The sequence below is a fragment of the Lonchura striata genome, chromosome 14 (assembly GCF_050655825.1).
Source record: "Lonchura striata isolate lonStrDom1 chromosome 14, ASM5065582v1, whole genome shotgun sequence".
NCBI lineage: Eukaryota > Metazoa > Chordata > Aves > Passeriformes > Estrildidae > Lonchura > Lonchura striata.
The window spans coordinates 1,770,867-1,790,036 of record NC_140716.1 but is presented as its reverse complement, the minus strand read 5'-3'; the positions used below and the strand labels follow the sequence as shown (position 1 = coordinate 1,790,036).

Here is a 19,170-nt window from a genome sequence, read left to right as displayed (position 1 = left end):
CCATTGAACCCAGAAGAAGCCGTTGACCCCAGAAGAAGCTGTTGACCCCCAAAAGAAGCCGTTAAACCCCAAAAAGAAAGCGTTAAACCCTAAAAAGAAGGCATTGACCCCAAAAAGAAGCCATTGACCCCCAAAGAAGCCGTTGCCCCCCAAAAATAAGCCGTTGCCCCCGAAGAAGCGCGGCGGTACCTGGGAATCTGGGGATGGCCAGGTTGATGTAGCCGTCCTGCAGGCCGCCCGTGAGGCCGAGCTGCAGCTCGTCCAGCTCCGCCTGGCGCTGCCGCTGGATCCAGTCGCGCACGGGGGCGCGGAACCGCCACGGCGCCAGCCGGGCCACGTTCACCCCCAGCAGCCCCCGCACCTCGCGGGGCGTCAGGGGCTGCGGAGGGAGCACACGGGGAGAGAAAAATAACAACAGATTTAAAAAAAAAAAAATTAAAAAATGAAAATTTAAAAATAAAAATTTAAAAAAGCCAAAAAAATACTGAAAAATTCAAAAAAAAATTTAAAAAAGTCGAAAAAAATCCCGAAAAATTAAAAAAAAAAATTTAAAAAGTAAAAAAAAATCCTGAAAAATTAAAAAAAAAATTAAAAAAGCCGAAAAAAATCCTGAAAAATTAAATAAAAATTAAAAAGCCGAAAAAACATCCTGAAAAATTAAAAAAAAAATAAATTAAAAAAGCAAAAAAAAATCCTGAAAAATTAAAAAAAAAATTAAAAAGTCAAATAAACATCCTGAAAAATTAAAAAAAAAATTAAAAAAGTCAAAAAAAACATCCTGAAAAATTAAAAAAAAATTAAAAAGTCAAATAAACATCCTGAAAAATTAAAAATTTAAAAAGTCAAAAAAACATACTGAAAAATCAAAAAAGAAAAAATTTAAAAAGCCAAGAAAAACATACTGAAAAATTAAAAAAATAAAAATTTAAAAAGCCAAGAAAAACATACTGAAAAATTAAAAAAATAAAAATTTAAAAAGCCGAAAAAACATCCTGAAAAATAATAATAAAAAAAAAATTAAAAAGCCAAAAAAAATCCTGAAAAATTAAAAAAAAAATTTAAAAAGCTGAAAAAACATCCTGAAAATTAAAAAAAATTTAAAAAGCCAAATAAACATCCTGAAAAATTAAAAAAAAAAAATTAAAAAGTCAAAAAAACATACTGAAAAATTAAAAAAGAAAAAATTTAAAAAGCCAAAAAAAATCCTGAAAAATAATAATAGAAAAATTAAAAAAGCCAAAAAAAATCCCGAAAAAATTAAAAAAGAAGTATCCAAGAAAATTTTTAAAAAATTAAAAAAAAAATCCCACAAAAATCCTACAAAATAAAAAAATCCAAGAAATTTTAAAAAATTTTAAAAATCCCACCAAAAATCCCCCAAAATAATAAAAAAAAAAACAGGAAAATTTTAAAAAAATTTAAAAGAAATCAAAGAAAATAAAAAAAATCCCGAAACCCCCCCCCAAAAAATTCCAAAAATAAAGAAAAAGTAAAAAAATTTCATTTTTTTCTAAATCAAAAAAATCACAACTGTTTATAGACCTCGTATCACAGATAGAAATGAGAAGCCCAAAATTTAATAAATTAATAAAAAAATAACAAATAATTAATAAATATGTAATCTTAAATATCTATTATATGTTAAAAATTATAATACATATGACTTAATATATACATTTTTTAATATTTTCTAAATAAAAATATGTTAAAGTATGAATATTTATTTAAAAATAAACGAGGAACTTCTTTAACTACATAAACAAGAGTATATATTAATTAATATATTATATATATTAATATAAATATATATTAATTTATATAAAGTATAAAGTAATTTATATATTATATTATTAACTTTATAAGTGATAAATAATAAGATAAGTAATGTTATGTAATATTGTAATAATATATTAAATAATAAAATATAAGTAATATAATAACCTAATACATTGTAATATAGGATAATAAAAAATAAAATATAAATAATATTATATTATATAAACAATTATATTATATAGATTATGATTATATAGAAACGATAATAATATAATTAATAACAACATTTTTATAATCTTAATTCTATCTTTAATATAATTTTATACCTTAATTATTTTTCAATTTTTTAAACATTATTTTTCGATTTTAATTTATGCATAAGTTTATTTTAATTTTGGTGTGGTTTTAGTTTGTCAATGTCGAATTCTTGTTGATTTCCATATTTCTTGATTAATGCACTAAATAATGTGGTGGGTTTCTCCATTTTCTCCACTTTCTGCTTTAAATGAATAAATTTTGGATTTGATGGAATTTGGATTTGATTCTTTATTTGCATCCATCCAGGACTCCAAATTCTACTTCTTAAGGAATTTCAGGCCCTTTCCCCACTTTTCCACTGCTCTGAATGAATAAATTTTGGATTTGATGGAATTTGGATTTGAGGATTTCCTTGCATCCATCCAGGACTTCAAATTCTACTTTTGAAGGAATTTCGGGCCCTTTCCCCAATTTTCCACTGCTCTGAATGAATAAATTTTGGATTTGATGGAATTTGGATTTGATTATTTATTTGCATCCATCCAGGACTCCAACTTCTACTTTTTAAAGAATTTCAGGCCCTTTCCCCACTTTTCCACTGCTCTGAATGAATAAATTTTGGATTTGATGGAATTTGAATTTGATTATTTCTTTGCATCCATCCAGGACTCCTACTTTTTAAAGAATTTCAGGCCCTTTCCCCACTTTTCCACTGCTTTAAACGAATAAATTTTGGATTTGATGGAATTTGGATTTGAGGATTTCTTTGCATCCACCCAGGACTTCAAATTCTACTTTTGAAGGAATTTCAGGCCCTTTCCCCAATTTTCCACTGCTCTGAATGAATACATTTTGGATTTGATGGAATTGCACTGAGCACACCCAATGCAGGGAATGAAGGAATTCTGAAGGCCAGCTCACCATGAGAGCGTCTCTCCTCAGGGTCACAAAGGTGGACACGTTCATGTTCACGTCCTTCTTGCTGAGAACTTTGAGATCTGCAGCAGGAGCCCCCCCTGCACCAAAGCAAGGAGAACATCAAAGGATGGCACAGCCCCAAGGAGCTCTGCTGGCTCTCTGCACAAAATTAACATTCCTCCAAAATTCATTAATCTGGGATGATAATAAGGATGGCACACCCCAAATGAGCACTGCTGGCTCTCTGCACAAAATCAAAATTTCTCCAAAATTCATTAGGCTGATAATGGGGATGGCACAGCCCAAATGAGCTCTGCTGGCTCTCTGCACAAAATTAACATTTCTCCAAAATCCGTTAATCTGGGCTGATAATGGGGATGACACACCCCAAATGAGCACTGCTGGCTCTCTGCACAAAATTAACATTTCTCCAAAATCCGCTAATCTGGGCTGATAATGGGGATGACACACCCCAAATGAGCACTGCTGCCTCTCTGCACAAAATTAACATTTCTCCAAAATCCGCTAATCTGGGCTGATAATGGGGATGACACACCCCAAATGAGCACTGCTGGCTAGCTGCACAAAATCAACATTTCTCCAAAATTCATTAGGCTGATAATTGGGATGGCACAGCCCAAAGGAGCTCTGCTGGCTCTCTGCACAAAATTAACATTTCTCCAAAATTCATTAGGCTGATAATGGGGATGGCACAGCCCAAATGAGCTCTGCTGGCTCTCTGCACAAAATTAACATTTCTCCAAAATTCATTAATCTGGGCTGATAATGGGGATGGCACAGCCCAAAGGAGCTCTGCTGGCTCTCTGCACAAAATTAACATTTCTCGAAAATTCATTAGGCTGATAATGGGGATGGCACAGCCCAAAGGAGCTCTGCTGGCTCTCTGCACAAAATTAACATTTCTCCAAAATCCATTAGGCTGATAACACGCTGAGGCCCAGCTGCCAAACATAAGGATGCTCCTCCTTCTTTTATTGGGAGTTATTTTGTTGGGCATTAAAAAATCTGTGGCCACGCCAGACAGTGGAAAGAAGGGTGAGGAGAATTTGGAAAAATTCTTGGCTTAACAGGGAGAAAAAACTAAAATTGTGACATGGAAAAGGGCTTTGAGATAAATCCCGAGTTTGATTTTCCTTGTGATGGTCTGGAAAGAGATTTGGGCAATTTAAAGCAGGCTGAGAATATTTTGTGCCATCTACAAGCTGGGAAGACAAACTTTTAACAACTTGAGTGAAAATTCCCAAATCTTTGATGGATTTTGATGCCCGTTTATTTTGTGGCCAGGAGTTCTCTTTCCCCACAACATCCTGGGGTTTTTTACATACCCAGGTAAGGTAAAATCAGCTCATAGTAAGCAGGAAAATGGTGCTGCTCAGAGAAAGCTTCTTTGGCTTTCTGGTACAAGATGTTCTTTGTCTCCTGAGAACAGGCTGAAGGATCCAGAGACACCATTCTGCAGGAAAATAAAAATTTAGGGTGAAAAAAGCTTTTATTCTCTTCAACATGTTCAATTTTTGCATATTCGGAGTGTTCTTCTGCGTTTCTCTGCACAGCACAGGTGATCCCTAATTCCCAGCTCTGTGAGGAGAAGCTGAGAGGAAAGACAATGGCCCAGAGAATTTCCTGCTGAGAATTTGTCCTTCGAGTGATGATGGCTCTGATGGTGCCCAATAAATCTGTGTGCTTGCCAAGCGGTAATTAATTAATTTCATTTAATTTCATTCACTCTTCCAGAGGGATTCAAACTGGAAATGCTGAAAAACCTCGAGGATGTGGCCATTGATGGTTCAGTGGTGACCATCAACTGCTGGCGGCGGCTGATGATCTGAGAGGCCTTTTCCAGCCTTAACGACTCATTAACTCTACGAAACTCAATTTAATTTGCTCTTTTGCAGACGGAAGCGGGCACAGAGTCCGATTTGCAGCCTGTTGGGCTGAAATAAAGAGAGTTTGAGTGGAAATCCCAGCCCGGGCTGGCAGGTTCTGAGGTGCTTCCTAAATTCCCTTTCCCTGAGAGCAGCAAAAAGGAAAAGGATGGGGAAGGGATTTTGGGAGAAGCCAGGACACGCCAACGTGGGACTCACTTGAGGACGGGGGGGTGGATGGCCTCCAGCTGGGTGGCATTCAGCAGGCACACGTACTTGGTGCCAACGGCATCCAGGGCCGTGGCGTTCAGGGCATTGCCCAGCTCCGTGTAGCGATTAATCGCTGCCGAGGCCTGGAAAATCAATTTATTAGATGAATTGGATTGAATCAGGAGGTGTGGTTGCACCCCCCGAAAGAAAATCTCTATTTTATAGTTACAAATATAAAAGGGATCCATTTCGGATCTGTTCGTGTTGCTATGAGTTTTGTGTTAGAGCTAGAAATGGGATGAGATATTTGGGTTTTTGGTGCAGAATAGGTTTTTTTATTGTGAGCCATTTATATGATCTTGTCTTTTTAAATTATTTAATTATTGAATTTTATTTTATTTTAATACTTTATATTAAGTATTGTTTTATTCTAATATTTTCTAGTCAATAAAATTTTATTTATTTTTATTATTTTTATTCCATACCATTTTTATATGGTATTAGCAGGTATTGCGTTTGAATTTAATTAGTTAGTAATCTAGTGAAACTTAGTTCATTGGTTGGTAAGGGTTGTTGTTTATTAAACAATATATGTTATATATTTGTATATGTGTTATATATTTATATATGTTATGTTTATATATATATTTATATATATAAAATATATTATATATATTTTTATATATTATATATTTTTATATATGCTATATATTTATATATATAATATATATGTTATATATATATGTTATATATGTATGTTATATGTTTATGAAACTTTTTTATAGATATGTTTATATTTTAAATGGATTTTATGGGATGAATGTCTTGTTTTTATAGGTGTGAACTGTTTTTTTACAGTAGCTTGCTGTGCTGATTTTTACTCTCATGTTTTCTTTCTAATGGGAATTGAGTAGGTTAGCTTAGAACAGAAAGGCCTGATTTTATGAGGCCTTTCTTTTATAAAATTTCTGTCCATCGGGCCACCCAAAATTCCGGCACCAAAGATGCTTCAACCCCCTGGGGACCCGCTCCGTTCATCCCAAAGGCAGGAAAGCAAACCCAAGCCCTACCAGGGAATCCGAGGGCTGGGGCTGGGTTCTCAGGAATGCAGCCAGCAGGTCAGCAGAGCTCAGATTCCAGGTGGAAACCTCCCCGGGGCTGATCAGGGTGAGGAAAGGACCCAGGTTGGAGAGGACATTTTCGGGATAACCATCGGGAAAACGCTGTGGAGACACCGGTTATGGCTATGGAGCTATGGAGGGGGTTGAGTAGCTGGGCTCAGCCTGAGGGAAAGGTGGAGTGAAAGGAAAGGATCCAGGTTGGAGAGGACTTTTTTGGGATAACCATTGGGATAACGCTGTGGAGACACCGGTTATGGCTATGGAGCTATGGAGCAGGGCTGAGGAACCGGGCTCAGCCTGAGGGAAAGGTGGAGTGAAAGGAAAGGATCCAGGCTGGAGAGGACTTTTTTGGGATAAACATTGGGATAACGCTGTGGAAACAGCAGTTATGGCTATGGAGGGGGTTGAGTAGCTGGGCTCAGCCTGAGGGAAAGGTGGAGTGAAAGGAAAGGACCCAGGTTGGAGAGGACTTTTTTGGGATAACCATTGGGATAACGCTGTGGAGACACCGGTTATGGCTACTGTGGGACTCAGATTCAGTCAAAGAGAGAAACGGGAGTTTCCAGCCAGGCAGAAGCCTGGGAAAGAGCTGCAGAAGAATGTAAATAATTCTCTGTATTTCTTGTTTTTCACATTGTTTATAGTTAATCCTATCACTGCGTCAAGCACTTTGCACCAATGGGGTGGGTTGTTTTCACTTCAGGACCAATGGAGCTGGTGCAAATTTGAGATCCTTGGAGATCCTAAATTCACCAGGACAAGGTCCTGAGAGATCCCATCAGTGGAAAGCTGAGATCCATGGAGATCCTAAATTCACCAGGCGAAGGCTCTGAGAGATCCCATCCTTTGAATCCTATTCTTGGAGATCCTAAATTCCCCAGGACAAAGCCTCAAGAGATCCTATCAGTGGAAATTTGAGACCCCTGAAGATCCTAAATTCCTCAGGACAAGGCCCTGAGAGATCCCATCAGTGGAAACTGGGCATTCTTGGGCTGGAATTACCTCTTCCAGGTATTTCTTCATCACAGCCAGCTGGGGGATGGAGAAGGGGTAGGTGCCAAGCTGGGAGAGGTGATTTTCCAGGGAGGAATTCTGGAGGCAGGCACGCAGCTGCTCGGGGCTGTAGTAGGTAGGCATCATATCATCGTTCAGAACTGCCTCTGTTATCACCAGATCAGCTGGGCAACCTGCTGAAGCCATGGAAAACTCAGAGTTAAATTAAATTTTTTGGCTCCAAGCTTTGGATGCCAGAATCGTGTTGGTTGGAAAAACCTCCAAAGTTGATCCGTGCCCGATCCCCACTTTGTCACCAGCACTGAGTTCCTTGGACACCTCCAGGGATGGAGACTCCAAACCTCCCTGGGAGCCCCTCCCAAGGCCTGAGGAGCTCCAGGGTGAGCCCAGTCCCAGCGGGAATGTCGGGGTGACTCCTGCTCCCAGAGGGAATGTCAGGGTGACCCCAGTCCCAGAGGGAATGTCGGGGTGACTCCTGCTCCCAGAGGGAATGTCAGGGTGACCCCAGTCCCAGAGGGAATGTCGGGGTGACTCCAGTCCCAGAGGGAATATCAGGGTGAGCCCAGTCCCAGAGGGAATGTCGGGGTGACCCCAGTCCCAGAGGGAATGTCGGGGTGACCCCAGTCCTAGAGGGAATGTCGGGGTGAGCCCAGTCCCAGAGGGAATGTCGGGGTGAGCCCAGTCCCAGAGGGAATGCCGGGGTGACCCCAGTCCCAGAGGGAATGTCGGGGTGACCCCAGTCCCAGAGGGAATGGTTTGGATCAGGGGCAGCTCCCTACCATCCTCTCGCTTGTGCCGGCGGGGCAGGAGCTCCCCAACAACAGTGGCCAGCTCCTCCCTGGACAGGGATGAATCCCAGGCAAAGTTCCTCAGCCAGGTGGTCAAAGCCTTCTGCAAGGAAAAGGGATCATCAGGGGGATTTGGGAATGCTGGATGTGTCTCCAGCACAGCTCCTGCTCCTCACACGCCGGGCTCTGAGCCTGGAGAACCTGAGCTTTGCAATTCCTTAAATGTTCCATTCTCCCTTTCCCCCAGGCCATCGGTGAGTGGAGCTCCTCACAAAGCTCCTCAGAAAGTTATTCCTGCTCTCCCCAAGTGGCAGGAAGGGGCTGGCAGTGACCTGGATTTGCAGTTCCAGTCTGTCAGCTCTGGTGCCTTAAGTCTGAGCTTTTATATTTTCCAGATTCTGCACTGCACTGGTTTGTAACTCTGAACTCCATTTGAAGTGTCAGCAGCTCTCCTCACAGCTCAGCACACTGAACAATCCTGAACCAGCTCAGCACCCTGAACAATCCTGAACCAGCCCAGAACCAGCTCAGCACCCAGAACAATCCTGAACCAGCTCAGCACCCTGAACAATCCTGAACCAGCCCAGAACCAGCTCAGCACACAGAACAATCCTGAACCAGCTCAGCACCCTGAACAATCCTGAACCAGCCCAGAACCAGCTCAGGCACACTGAACAATCCTGAACCAGCCCAGAACCAGCTCAGCACCCAGAACAATCCAGAACCAGCCCAGAACCAGCTCAGCACACTGAACAATCCTTTTCCAGCCCAGAACCAGCTCAGCACCCTGAACAATCCAGAACCAGCCCAGAACCAGCTCAGCACACTGAACAATCCTGAACCAGCTCAGCACACAGAACAATCCTGAACCAGCTCAGCACACTGAACAATCCTTTTCCAGCCCAGAACCAAGGACACGCTGCAGCTCCAGCCCCAAAAAGTGCAACCAGCAGGGAATGGAGGAGAGCAGCCTGGGAGGGTGGGACTGGAACTGGACAATGAACCCAACATGGAAATGGACCAAAACTTGTAAAAGTGTGAAAACTCCTGACCCAGGGTCCATCTTGGGTGGAGTCACAGCTGGGATCTTGCACTGCCCCAGGTGCATCTTTGAAGGCTTTTTAATAAATCCCTGCTTTATTCTTTAACTCTGCCCAGCCTCTGCTCCAGCAGCAGCTCCTCCCTTCCCACACCAGCCCATCCCTCTGGCACCAGGCTCTTTCCAAAGGCAGAACTGCTGGAACCAGGCTGGCTCAACGCCCCCAGCAGCTGCCAGCCCCATCCCCAGCCCAGCAGAGCTTCCCAAAAATCCCTGACCCACCTTGGGGATCTGCTGCAGGATGCTGGGACCCAGCACGGGGATCAGCCCGCTCAGCTCGCTCAGGGTGAACGCTGACCAAGCCTCAGGAGGCCTGCAGGCAAAAATGTGGGCAAATAAGGAAAACCTAATGGAAGAAAAGCCTTATAAAATGTAATCTAAGCTACCTTATTCAATTTCCACAGGAAAATACTTATAAAAATTAAAAAATCAATTTCCATAACAATCTATTCTTGTTAGAAAATAGTCTGCACCTACAAAAATAAGAAGTATGTCCCATAAAACTCCATAAAGAAAAATATATAAACTATTTAGAAAAATGTAATAAACATATACACTATCCATTACCAACCAATTAGTTTCAATAATTTTCTAACCTATTAAATTCAAACACAGTACCTTCTAATATCATATAAAATTAGCTATATAAATTAAAAATCCAGCTATTTGACACAAAAAAACAAGGGTCTCATCTGCCCCATTTCTATCTCTATCACAAAGCTACAACAAAAATGAACATTAATCACCTCTCAAGGAAGAACAAAACTGTAAAAACCACCCTTAAATCCTCCAGGATTTAACATGTGACACTAAGAAAACATCAGATTTAAGCCCTCAAACACCTCAATCACTTCCTGCTGCACCAAATTTCCTTGCAGCAGGGCAGGAGAAGTTGTCAGGGACATAAATCAGGGCAGCTGGGTGGGAAAATGGCCTTGAACAAACACCTCCTTTTCTTAAGGCTCTTTCTGGAACCCAAAGAATTTCTCTTGCTCACTGTGGCCCCATTCAGTGCCAAGATCTTGGGGTAACTGACGTGGGAAGGAAAATATTTTGCTTCCCTGTGTGTTAGAAGAGGGATTTATCAAACATCTCTCACTGGACAGGCAGAGGCAGATTGGCTCCTGGAAATCTGTGCCTGACCAACAGCTTGAGCTCACCTGTCAGCACCAGGCCAGTCAGAGAAGTTTGATTAATGAAAAATTAATTTTTCAGACCAAAGGAAAAGCTTTTATAATGAGTAAGAGAGGCAGAGGAGTGACCACTTATTTTTTTCAGGAGAATTACACCCAGGCCTTTCGGCTGAAATAATTTCAACTAAACAACATAAAAGTAAAGCTCAAGAGCAAGAAGATTTTTGGGTTTTTGATCAAGCTGCTTGGCTGGAGTCCACTCAGGCCTTAATAGCACCACGGGTTTGATTAAGGGAACAGTCCAGGAGAAATCCCATACCCAAAGGTGGTGTTGCCACTGCTGAGGACGTCCCTGATGGCCTCTTCTTGCTCAGGCAGGAAAGATCCACACTGGCTCAAAGCCTTCAGCAAACTGCCCCTAGAACTCCTGATGTACTCCTCACCCAGGTCACACACCAGCCAGCCCAGGACCTCGGCATTTTCCTTATTTATTTGTGTGCCAGGAATTCTCTGGAGTAAAAGCAGAGGCATTAACTGGGATGGAGCATCCCTGGATCCCAATCCCTGCAGGACCCAAATCCCTACAGGACCCAAATTCCTGCAGAATTTCAGCATTTTCCTTATTTATTTGTGTGCCAGGAATTCTCTGGAATAGAGGCAGAGGCATTGATTGGGATGGAGCATCCCTGGATCCCAATTCCTGCAGGACCCAAATCCCTACAGGACCGAAATCCCTGCAGGACTCAGCATTTTCCTTATTTATTTGTGTGCCAGGAATTCTCTGGAGTAAAAGCAGAGGCATTAACTGGGATGGAGCATCCCTGGATCCCAATCCCTGCAGGACCCAAATTCCTGCAGAATTTCAGCATTTTCCTTATTTATTTGTGTGCCAGGAATTCTCTGGAATAGAGGCAGAGGCATTGATTGGGATGGAGCATCCCTGGATCCCAATTCCTGCAGGACCCAAATCCCTACAGGACCCAAATCCCTGCAGGACTCAGCATTTTCCTTATTCATTTTTGTGCCAGGAATTCTCTGGAGTAAAGGCAGAAGCATTGATTGGGATGGAGCATCCCTGGATCCCAATCCCTGCAGGACCCCAGTTCCTGAAGGATGCCAAGCAACCCCTGAGGAATCTCAGCATTTTCCTTATTCATTTTTGTGCCAGGAATTCTCTGGAGTAAAGGCAGAGGCATTAATTGGGATGGAGCATCCCTGGACCCAAAGCCCTGTGGGACCCCAAACCCTACAAGACCCCAAACTCTACAAGACCCCAAACTCTACAGGATCTCAGCATTTTCCTTATTCATTTTTGTGCCAGGAATTCTCTGGAATAGAGGCAGAGGCATTAATTGGAATGGAGCATCCCTGGATCCCAATCCCTGCAGGATCCCAACTCCTACAGGATCCCAATCCCTGCAGCACCCAAATTCCTGCAGAACCCAAATCCCTACAGGATCTCAGCATTTTCCTTATTTATTTGTGTGCCAGGAATTCTCTGGAATAAAGGCAGAAGCATTAATTGGGATGGAGCATCCCTGGATCCCAATCCCTGCAGGATCCCAATCCCTGCAGGATCCCAGCTCCTAGAGGACCCCCAATCCCTGCAGGACCCCAATCCCTCTCCTCATACCAGACACTCCAGAGCCTCCAGGAGCAGCTGCTGCCTCTGAGGGTCCTCCCTGGGCAGAACATCCCCGTTTGCCTTCCCAACATTGATGAAAAACTGGCTGCAGTTCCCCGTGGCTGCATAGTCTGAGGGGCTGGAAAGACAAACTCCAAGAATTTTAGGGAATGAGATCAAGCCCAACACATCCCATGTCTGATAAAACATCTTCCACACTGAACTCCAGGCGTTGCTCTTCCCCAGTTTTCTTCAATGCCATTTAAAAATTCCTCAAATTTAAAAAATGGTTCTTAAAAAAAAAAAGTTTTCACCTGAAGGAATCTGTTGTGTGAGACAGAGCTTAAAACTGTTCAAGGTTTGGGTACAGAACCACAGCAGGAAGGTATTGGAACAGGGGAATCCACTTTATTCCCTGTTTTCTTTGGTGTTGTAAGGGAAAAGCACTTTCAGAGGCCTGGGAATGCTAAAATTGCCCTTGGACTCTGCCTGGGATGGGGCAGCCTCAGCTGCTCTGGGAAATCTGGGCCCCCCCACCCTCACAAGGAAGGATTTATTCCAATTTCTCCTATAAATCTACCCTCTCCAGCTTTCTGCAATCCCATTTTTTATTCCCCTTGAAGAGGCCTAAACAGCTCTGCAACAGAAATCAAATCAGCCAGCCTGGTTATAAACTAATCCTTATTTTCCCCCACGTTGCTCTAAGGCAACACGACGAAAAGCACAGCAGAGTTACCTCAAAAACAGCAGATTTACCTCAAAAACAGCAGCAGGTCTTGGGGATAAGTGTCCAAATCCTTGGGAATCCCGTGCACAGTCACCATCTTCAGCAGGCAGCTCAGCTGGAAGGACAGCAGGGATGGAGAGGAGCAGAGAAACCACCAGGGAAAAGGTAAAATAATGTAAAAATCGTTGGAATTTCTTCTTTCTGTGCACTGACCCCCTCAGGAGAATACTGCATTTGACCTGAGGCCGTGGAGAAGCTCCCCAAATTGAATGGGAGAAGTGGAATTATGAGAATTATTTGAGTTTGAATAGAAGTAATCACGTGGTGGAAAACTTAAGAGTTTAAAGCTTTAGAATATTGAATATAAAATATATCTTTTTAGAATAGAGTACATCTAGAGTATAGTATTTTAGAATATAGTAGTTATAGAATACATTTTATAATATAGTAATAAATATTTCATTTTAAGGAGGAGACTGGTCCTTCTTCTCCTTCTCCTCCATGGGTTTGGGTGGTTTTGTGTAATTGGATAAAAAGCCCACATTGCAGGGCACAGGTGGCTGGTTATTGGGTTAAAAGTGAAAATAATTCAGGTGTCGTTTCTTAATTGGACAGCTGATCTTTAAAAGGCCTTGTAGAGAAGGAGACAGGGCTCCATTTTTAATTTGTTGAAGTGCTGCAGAACTCAGGGTTTGTGAGACTGTGACAGAGATAAAAACTAACAGACATCTGAGTCTGAACAAGAAACACCATCTCACCCATTTAATCCTGACCATGGCAGAAAAGAAAAGAAGCAAATAATCCCCAAAAGATTTTACACTGCTCTGAAGAAAGAAAAAAAAATTAAAAAAAAAAAAAGAGAGAGGAGACAAAGAAGATGGAAATCAGAGGGTTTGGATTTCTCCTCTCCTCAGGGAAATTCTGAGCTGTGGGAGGGACACCCAGGACATTTGCTGCTCCACAGGGACCACCCTGACCCCAACATCCCCCCGTTGGGATTTGTGGTATTGATGATTTTGAGATTGTAGGAAGTTTTTGGTTTTTTGCTTTGTTGTTAAAGAAGAAGCTGTAATTTGTTTGTGTTGGTTTTTAAGGTTGTTTATTTTTGTTTATCTCTCACATGTTCTGCTGCCCTCCTGTAGGTTTGTTTTGCAGGGCAGCGTGTGGGGCTCTGCCCTCAGTGGGATGTGACAAACATTAAATACCAGAAACTATGCGTGTTATATTAATAATAATGCGTTAATATCTATCATTTATGTTGAACAGTGTGTTTTTAGTTTCAACTAATAGACAAATTTTAATACTACAGTGAGACATGGAGGGCATGAAGAAGGAGAAAAAGGACAAGGCACACCCAATTTCCTCCAGCTTGTCCCCTTTGGACCCCTCATCTAGAATCCTAAAATTTTACTTTTGCACCCGTGCCACACTTAATTATGACTGATATCAAACACTCAGAGCTGGTAATTGGTCCTGTAAGATTGAAAACTCTTTTCCATGGCCAGAGATCACAGCCAGTGTCTCTGGGGGCTCTGTAGAGAGACACTGTCTGTGATCTCTGTCCATGGGTCCCAGGGCAGCCAGAGGGAATCCCTGGATCCCCACACCCCCCTGCCCTGGGTCACCCTCTGGGGGAAGAAGCTGTCCCTAAACCCATCCTCACCCCCCTTGGCACATCCCTGCACCCCAGGGCTTGTTCTGGCTGAACAATTCCCTTTTGGCCCCTGCAGGACCAACCCTTGGCAGTGTGGGCATTACCTGGTCCTGGCCCAGCCTGACCTTCTTCTTCCTCATCTCCTTGGCCAGCTCCTGGGACCTCTCTGCCCCCACGGCGTTGGCAGCAGCACAAGTGAAGCCCTGGAGCACGGACTGGGAGAGCCTGGCAATTCCCAGCAGGAAAATAGAATGGAAAAACCTTCAGGAAGGTGCAGTCAGAGCTGACCCCGCCGCTTCTTCCAGATAAAAACCTCTATTTTCATCATTTTCATCTCAAATACGTCATCAACCCCTCTAAATTAATCCCTGGAATTGCCCTCTGGATGGTTTGGAAATGCATTCCCTGCTTGGAAATTCCTTCCAGAGGCAATGTGGAGCAGGATTCCAAGTGCAGCCTGAGCCAGCAGCATCACTTTAGACAGAAAATGTGGTCCCAGGGTGTGTTTGGCAGCTGAGCCCTGGGAAATCTCCATGTTCCACGGCTGTGTTTGGGTTCCCATCCCAATTCCCATCTGCTCCCGTGGATTCCAGGGGGTGGATGTGGCTGCACCACGGGAAGGGTGGGAATTGCCAGGAAAACAAACAGAAAATGGGAAAATCTCTACCTGCTGAAGTCAGGCTCTGCCTTCACCACGTCACTGAAAAACATTGCAGCCTGGAAACAGAGGCAGAGGTTTTCCAGGGAAAAGGGCTCAATTCCCAGGGGGAATTGTGGAATTCACAGCCCCACAGAGGGCAGAGCTGGGAAGGAGGAGCTCACCCCCCTTACCTGCTCTCTGCTCCATGGTTTGTTGTTGAGATCCTCAACGTTTGGCTTCTCTTCCTCAAAAACAAGCAGGGATTTTGGGATGTAGCTGGCCAGAGCATTGGGAATGAGCTTCACCAGCTCAGCGGGGTGGCCAACCCTGGAGGAAACCTTGAAAAAACCCAACAGAACAAACCATGGTAAATCTCACCCAGTTTTAGCCCAAACCATGGCAAATCTCACCCAGTTTTAGTTCAAAGTCATGGCAAATCTCTCCCAGTTTTAGTTCAAAGTCATGGCAAATCTCTCCCAGTTTTAGTTCAAAGTCATGGCAAATCTCTCCCAGTTTTACATGGCAAATCTCACCCAGTTTTATGTGGCAAATCTCACCCAGTTTTACACGGCAAATCTCACCCAGTTTTAGTTCAAAACATGGCAAATCTCACCCAGTTTTACATGGCAAATCTCACCCAGTTTTACATGGCAAATCTCACCCAGTTTTATGTGGCAATTCTCACCCAGTTTTATGTGGCAAATCTCACCCAGTTTTAGTTCAAATCATGGCAAATCTCACCCAGTTTTGTGTGGCAAATCTCACCCAGTTTTAGTCCAAACCATGGCAGTGTCAGAACCAGAGAATTGCTGAGGTTGGAAAAGACCTCCAGCATCAAACCCAACCTTGAATTAATTCTGCCCCATTTATATTATTTCCCTGGGAACATCCACTGGGAAGCAGCTTCTGGGAGCATCCCATAAAACAAATCCCTGCTGCCCTTGTCCCCAGGAGGCTGAGCAGGCCAAGGACAGGGACACAGAGCCAGGGACAGGATTTGGATGGCCTGTCCTGCTGCCACCCTGCCTGGCTGTGACAAATCCTGCAGGGAACGCTGGCAGGGAGTGCAGGGCTTTAAAATATAGAATTTAGAATATAAAATATGTATTTTTAGAATATATTACATCTATAATATGGTATTTTGGAATATAGTATATCTAGAATGTATTTTAGAATATAGTAATATGTATTTTGTTTTAGGATGGAGGTTGGTCCTTCTTCTTCACCTTCTTCTGATTGGGTTTGGGTGGTTTTGTGGACTTTTTTATCCAATTACACATTGTGGGGCATGGGTGGTTGGTTATTGGGTTAAAAGTAAAAATAATTTAGGTGTCATTTCTTAATTGGGCTCGGGTAAGCAGCGCTGCCAGGCCTGCTCCTGTGTGAGGAGATAAACCAAGGTCACCTTTTCCACCAGGATCCTTTTCAGGGCGGAGGGCAGAGTGTCCAGGTGCTGGGCAAAGCCTGGCAGCTGGACGGCCTCCAGGACAACTTCTGGGGACAAACTCCGGAGCGTGCTGCTGTTGAGGCCACCCACCAAAGTGCCCAGCTCTGCCAGGCTCTGTCCATCCAGGATCTGCAAGGGAAGCCCAGAGAAAATCAGCTTTGAGATCCTCAAGTCCCAGCTGTGCCCAAAGCCACCTTGTCCCCAGAGCTCGGAGTGCTCATGCCTTAAGTTTGAGATTTTATATTTTCCAGATTTATAATTTTGAACTTCATTTGAAGGGTCAGCAAGTTCTCCTCACGGCTCAGCCACACAGAAAAATCCTTTTTTGTCAGATTAAGCCCTTTTCCAACCCAGAAATGGGGTAGCTGAGAGGTGTTTTAAAAACTTTTATTCCATTTTCAGTCTCATCTGAGGGGTGAGACCATACAGATGTTATAATTCACACCATCACAATCAGAAGCCAATTATTTCTTAATTATATTGTAAGCTTTACTTGGCCTATCAGCTTTTGCTACACCATGCTGTAAATGTCTTAAAGTTAATAATCTAAAATTCCCCTCGTGGGTCCTGCTCCAATGCATCTTTCATAGCTCTATTTCTCTAAAGTATCCAGTCCTGTTTGCAAGCCATCCTTTGAAACTTGTTCCTAGTTCCATTTCTCTCTCAACAATGCCTGTTCCTCTAGAAATTCATATTTCTCTACAAATATTTCCCTACAAATTCATTTCCTGCATTTTTCCAGCCCAGAACCAAGGACACGCTGCAGCTCCAGCCCCAAAAAGTGCAACCAGCAGGGAATGGAGGAGAGCAGCCTGGGAGGGTGGGACTGGAACTGGACAATGAACCCAACATGGAAATGGACCAAAAACTTGTAAAAGTGTGAAAACTCCTGACCCAGGGTCCATCTTGGGTGGAGTCACAGCTGGGATCTTGCACTGCCCAAGGTGCATCTTTGAAGGCCTTTTAATAAATCCCTGCTTTATTCTTTAACTCTGCCCAGCCTCTGCTCCAGGCAGCAGTGCCACCTCCAGACGTTCCTTGGACACCTCCAAGATGGGGACCCCAAAGCTCCTCCCTGGGCACTTCCAGTGCCAAGAAGCCTTCCCAGGAGGAGGAGGGAGCTCTGAGGAGCCCTTGAGGAGCTCTGTACCTGGTAGCCAGAGCGGAGCAGTTTGCTGAGCACAGCCCCGGCCTGCTCAGCGCTCCAGCCGCGGACGCTGCCCAGGGCAGGCAGAGCTGCCTCCAGCTTCTCCTCAGGGATGTTCTCCTGGATCCTGGACACCGAGAGCCCCAGGGCAGCCTGGCCCAGAGCTCCCAGCACCTCCGGCGAGAAATCCTCCCAATCCCTCAGCAGGAAGGACGCCACCTGCAAAGCCAGACAGCAGAGTCAGAGGAGCAGTGTTGGATCCACTGCTGTAAATCCTGGATTTCTGCCTCGGGTTTGTCCGCTGGAGGCTGTGGATTGTCAGGATCTGTGGTATTCAAATGATTCCTAAATTGGGGAAAGTCTCTGTCTGTCAGCCCCCTGCCAAAGCAGAAGCCATAATTGGTCTGTGCTGGTTTCCAGGTTGTTTATTCTGTTTATCTCTCACATGTTCTGCTGCCCTGCCCAGCTCTGTCCTGCAGGGCAGCGTGTGGGGCTCTGCCCTCAGTGGGATGTGACAAACATTCAATACCAGAAACTCCCTGGGCTGCATTTACAAGAACGTGCCAATATCTGTCACCTACATTGATGCAAAATAGACCCAGTCCAGTCTGGTCCCCTGCAGGTTATGGTGACAGGTCAGACACAGACCAGGATGTGGTTCCCTTTTCCCCAACCAGCACACCCATCCAGCCCCCTCCACTGTGCCCAGCTTTTCCATTTTGGGGTGTTTTTCATCCCCAAAACCCCCTCCCATGAGTCCACAGGTCTATTTTGCATCCTGGTCCTAGTGTGGGTGGGGTTGGAGGTGATTCCCAGGAGCAATTAGCTAATTGACATTTCAATGTCAGTACTTAGCTCGAGCCAAGTGTCCCAGCCAGGCTGTTTTGTTCATAACAGCTGTAGGACACAAACGCACAACGCCAGCCACTGCTATTTGCAAGGTGAAAAAAAAGAGCCAGTTTTATTTTCTGACTCCAGCATTTATACTTTTCCAAAGGTGACAGAGGTGAAAAAGAGAGAGCTTGTTTTTTGGCTCCAGCATTTGTACTTTTCCAAAGGTGAAAAAGAGAGAGTTTGTTTTTTGACTCTAGCTTTATAGTTTTCCAAAGGTGAAAAAGAGAGAGCTTGTTTTTTGGCTCCAGCATTTATCCTTTTCCAAAGGTGAAAAAGAGTTTGTTTTTTGACTCCAGCTTTATACTTTTCCAAAGGTGAAAAAGAATTTGTTTTTTGACTCTAGCTTTATAGTTTTCCAAAGGTGAAAAAGAGAGAGCTTGTTTTTTGGCTCCAGCATTTATCCTTTTCCAAAGGTGAAAAAGAATTTGTTTTTTGACTCCAGCTTTATAGTTTTCCAAAGGTGAAAAAGAGAGAATCTGCTTTTTGACTCCAGCTTTATACTTTTCCAAAGGTGCCAGTGGATTGTTTTGTCCATACCATTTTCACCTTGCAAACAGCTGTGACAAGGGGACACAGGCTGTGTGCACCACGGGTGGGTGACAAGAGGGGACACGGAGAGGGGACACCGAGGGGGACACGGAGGAGGGACACGGAGAGGGGACACGGAGAGGGGACACGGAGAGGGGACACGGAGAAGGACACGGAGAGGGGACACGGAGAGGGGACACGGAGAGGGGACACGGAGAGGGGACATCGAGAGGGACACCGAGAGGGACACCGAGAGGGGACACCGAGAGGGACACCGAGAGGGGACACCGAGAGGGGACACCGAGG

General features: G+C 43.7%; 1 protein-coding gene across 5 annotated transcripts in view; it reads right to left on the bottom strand.

Moving 5' to 3' along the window:
* Positions 1-19,170, bottom strand: part of MSLN (mesothelin) — a 34,237-nt gene that overhangs the window by 2,249 nt on the left and 12,818 nt on the right. For 3 of the 5 annotated variants that reach the window (XM_085592066.1, XM_085592062.1, XM_085592063.1), the window contains 16 exons: positions 17,446-17,661; positions 16,254-16,424; positions 15,040-15,186; positions 14,876-14,925; positions 14,313-14,433; positions 12,584-12,669; positions 11,837-11,966; positions 10,523-10,713; positions 9,293-9,383; positions 7,963-8,074; positions 7,172-7,359; positions 6,119-6,271; positions 5,058-5,191; positions 4,299-4,426; positions 2,956-3,050; positions 190-379 (listed from right to left, as the gene is read on the bottom strand). In XM_085592066.1, coding sequence (XP_085448192.1) covers positions 190-379; positions 2,956-3,050; positions 4,299-4,426; positions 5,058-5,191; positions 6,119-6,271; positions 7,172-7,359; positions 7,963-8,074; positions 9,293-9,383; positions 10,523-10,713; positions 11,837-11,966; positions 12,584-12,669; positions 14,313-14,433; positions 14,876-14,925; positions 15,040-15,186; positions 16,254-16,424; positions 17,446-17,661 — 2,203 coding nt within the window. Of the gene's footprint in view, positions 1-189; positions 380-961; positions 1,318-2,955; positions 3,051-4,298; positions 4,427-5,057; positions 5,192-6,118; positions 6,272-7,171; positions 7,360-7,962; positions 8,075-9,292; positions 9,384-10,522; positions 10,714-11,836; positions 11,967-12,583; positions 12,670-14,312; positions 14,434-14,875; positions 14,926-15,039; positions 15,187-16,253; positions 16,425-17,445; positions 17,662-19,170 lie in introns of those variants that run through there. The other 2 variants (XM_085592064.1, XM_085592067.1) reach the window with 2 other exon arrangements.